This window comes from Neltuma alba, unplaced genomic scaffold (assembly GCF_004799145.2).
Source record: "Neltuma alba isolate B1F8T4 unplaced genomic scaffold, ASM479914v2 tig00013315_pilon, whole genome shotgun sequence".
NCBI lineage: Eukaryota > Viridiplantae > Streptophyta > Magnoliopsida > Fabales > Fabaceae > Neltuma > Neltuma alba.
This window is the reverse complement of record NW_021637590.1, coordinates 65,854-69,936: the sequence shown is the minus strand read 5'-3', so window position 1 is coordinate 69,936 and position 4,083 is coordinate 65,854. Positions and strand designations below refer to the sequence as shown.

Sequence of the window (4,083 nt, the reverse complement as noted above, 5' to 3'; positions counted from 1 at the left end):
TGGTCAAGTGAACCGTCCTCCTTACAGAAACTAAAGCCATTGAACCTTGTTCTCACACAAAAAAGGGGCAGTACATGAGATGGAAGACCAGAGTGTAAGATTCCTGAACAAGTTACTTCACTAAAGGATATAAAAAGTCCGTAAATCTACAATCACTTCATAATGAGGAGACAAAAAGCACGCCAGGGTGGCAGCACCCTTGTATTAGCTGTCAATTATACAATGAATCAATCAAAGGAATTTGATATGTTACCTTTCACCATAAAAACTTGTGATTTACTATAGGATTTCATATAAAACAGTAGAACTAAAAAAAGAATCAGATAGCTAGCTAATTCAGGATCGTGGAATTTCTTTTCAAGCTAAACTTGAACCTAGATGGCATCACCAAAACCAGGCGTTGCGGCTGTCAACAGCCTTCACTGAAGTATACACCAAGGGCATCCTTCCATACTCTGCAGCAAATTTGTTTACACATTCTGTTCTTCTTTCACTGTGACCACCCAGGCTGCTGATTCCGGTTGATCCTATCTCAAATATTCTACCTAGAAGATTGTAAAGAAAAAAAAGTATCAGTAAATTTGATATGTGGATGTATCCATGCACAGATGGGATATGTCCAAAACTGTGGATTATATATGAGCAAGACAATCTAAAATCAAGCACCGACTCATTCACAAGCTTCAATTGGTATAACAAGTAATATACAGGTTACTGACTACGTACTTTGATGAATTGCATCACTAGGCAACCAAAAGAGGGGTATGGTAAAGATGAAAAGCCCCACCCGAGATTTGGATTCAGTAAGAGACAGTTTAAATGGATCCTAATCTTCCGATTACAACTTAAATAAATGAAATGATTCTTTTCTGTTCAAGCAATTTGGAGCATCTGCTGGCTGAAAATGATTGAGATAGAATCTCAACGCCTCTCGCTGAATCCAAAAATAGTTATTGATCGTGAGAGGCTTCAGATTGACATGAATGGAACAATTATGATGATAGATATATGAGTAGCAGAAATGCCTACTTTAGCTTCTCCAATTCTTCAATTATGAGATATAACATACGTTCCAACAATTTAGAAATAGTTCCCTCTATACACAAGTTAGAACATTGCCGGTTTAGCAGAATTTTGCATTTCTATTTTCTTGCGTCTATTGAAAAAGGATAAAATAATGCCTTTGTACCCAAATAACAGCACATGATGTCGTCATCCTCATAAGATGGGCCAAATGTTCACAATATCTCATGGACAAGGAGATGATCTGTTTCAGAGATAGCAATTACCTTTCACCCATATCGGTGGTGCACCAGTTGCATTAGCAACAAGGAAAGACATTGCAATATCTTCACAATTCCTGGTGAAATCATTTAACAACAACGTAATAATATAGGAATCAGATAATTTACAATATTCAAGTCTTTAAACCAAGAAGGAAGCAATTAATTTTTTAAGAGAAAGAACCTTTTCTTGGTCACATATTCTCTAATTGATGCAGGCATCTCATTCGTGTAGAGACTAAAATACTTTTGTGGAAGAATGCTGCCTTGGAGAGCACCATGCTGTACGTACCAGTCCACCACACAGACCACCACCCCCGTATTCAAATTTATCACCATTTCCTTTCTGCAAGTGAGTTGAATAACTTGAAAGGTCAACATAAGAAGTTTTAAATGGGCCCCATCCTCATAAGAATCTCACTAAACCAATAAGAAATAACAGTCATAAAGACAGACAAACTTTCAAGGGTTGAAGGATTACATAAATTGAATTGCAAATTCACATCAAGAATTACAGATGAAAGACACTAAACTACAGCTTCTAGTATATCGGATCACCATACTAAGAGACACTCTTAGTTAACAAAAGAAGTTCAACTTTTCTTTCCGTTTAAACTCAAATCCTCGCTGACAATGATATAACAGCTCCCCTGTTATGATGGTAATCTACATAAGAATCAACAAGTTATCTTGCCATAACCCAAGTTGTAATCAACATTGGTTTTTTTTTTTTCCCTCTCTCTCTAAATTACTTGTCTAAATAAGACTTACTTTTGAAATGGAACTCCACTCAATCTGTCCACAAAAACTATTTGCTTTCTATTTTGGAAACAGAATGTTGAAAGGTACCACCGTCAAATATAATGCTAGTTAGAGGTCCTAACTCATATACCGACATTGTTCTGTACAAAAGATAACCAAAAAGGAAATATTATGTGATCAAAATTATAAGGGATAACAGACAGCCAGTAGAGGGATTTAAAAATAAGTATAATCATACCGAGGAATGTACCCAATGGGCACGGGGAACAAATCCCACCATTGTGTCTGGTGCACTTTGCCAAACATCAAATGCAAATTCCACAGAAGAGCAAGGAAATATGACATCATCATCAATGGAAAAGACTGCATCTGCCTCTAAATCTTTGATTGCCTTAAACCTATTGTTTAAACTGTCTTCTTCATTGATATCAAACTTCAATTTGACGTGTCGCCCATCTTTAGAATTGGACTGCACTACATGGTGTAAAAACTTTAAAAGGGAATCTGAAGGAGGATTAGGTTCGCTCCACACACAATATGTATTGATTTTAGCCGAGGACATGATGAATAGTGCTTGATGGATTGCTTTAGGAGATCATATCTCTTCCATGTGTTCATTACAATAGAATATCCTTTCCTGTTAAGAAACATAGAATGAAATAAGTTCCCAAACATTGCAATCTATATAAGCTCAACACCTGAAGGAAATGAAAATTAAGAGCAGCAGCCTATATTTATCATCTCACAATGCTCTCCAAAAAGCGTGACAATGTGAGGCAGCGTGTCCTCCTCCAGACTCCATAAGAAAATGGATAGTCATTCATGATAAAATTAAGAGCAAGTTAGAAAGCAATTATACCGTAGACCAAGCAAAGGGTTATGGTGATTTGAAGAGAATCTATAAGAACTAAAAGTTGTGATTTAAACTCTAGACCCTGAAGGTGTCCTCACCAGTCTCGTTTTAAGGTCCTGTCTCCAACACCCCATTTCATGAATTAGTTTGGTAACATAAATTAACCTAAACGGCTAAATCCCCAAGCGAGAATTTTAAAACTCAGATAATTGTGACTTGAAAAGCCAACCTTTGTCGGAGAGAGGATATGGATATTACTCAAGCAGACATTCAACGTGCCACAGTAGCACTAAAAAAAGAGCCTTATCGGACTATATCCACGCTTTAAAACCTTATATATCCAAGGTAAGCACAACAATATCTACTTCATAGAATGGATTTGCAACTTTTTTTATGAAGATTTGCAACTTCGTTTACCTTCTTTCTTTCTATTTTTAGTGGAAAGGGAAACTTTCATTTGCCTTTATCAATTCACTGTCCTACTCTTTTTCTTTTGTGTCTATAGAAGCCGTTATAAGCAAACTATCAGCTGCTGGGGATCCCTTTCAAAATATTATTTGGCAATATTTCAACCAAAAACTGAAATGATCTAAGTTACTTGAGGAAGGCAATCTTTTTTTCCCCCCTAGGTTCGCTTCCTCCCATGCTCGCCCCAAATAGAAATTTTGAGAACTAGTAAGTGGAGCATAACATATGCAAAGGAATAACCAACTGATCCAAAAACAAAAGTCCGTTAGTATAAAAATCCACGAACCTTGAGGCAGAGTAAGGAGTGAAAACAGGACTCTGATTGGTCCATACCGCGAAGGCGGAAGCACTGCAGGTGAGCACGAACACCGTAAACGCAATGCAACAACAGAGCAAAAGCTTGATCTTCACCGATTTAACCGGGGCTACCAGGAGCTGCCGGGAACCTCTGCTCTGCCCCGACGATTCAACTTCAACCACACAGCAGCTCCCTCTCATCACCGCCAGCTTCCTATATATGGAGAGAAAACAATACACCCTCGCAAGGGACGCGCCAGCAACCCGAACCCGATCCCTCCGACAATGATCCGAAAGTCTCAGCAACAAGTCGGATCTTCGTCCATCCGAGCTCCTTCGCAGCCGGTAAGAGAAGAGCTAGTGATCCAGCGTGGCGGAGGTGTACAAGGGAATCCGAGAGGGGGGAAGAGGAAAATGAAG

At 38.4% G+C, this 4,083-nt stretch overlaps 1 protein-coding gene across 1 annotated transcript; it reads right to left on the bottom strand.

Moving 5' to 3' along the window:
* Positions 1–384: 384 nt before the first annotated feature.
* LOC114736162 (glycosyltransferase family 64 protein C4-like) lies at positions 385–3,864 on the bottom strand. Its single transcript, XM_028923939.1, is given in 8 exon segments — positions 385–545; positions 1,290–1,360; positions 1,468–1,534; positions 1,537–1,602; positions 1,605–1,629; positions 2,284–2,577; positions 2,580–2,682; positions 3,653–3,864. Coding segments are annotated over 8 exon segments (999 nt in total).
* Positions 3,865–4,083: the final 219 nt, after the last annotated feature.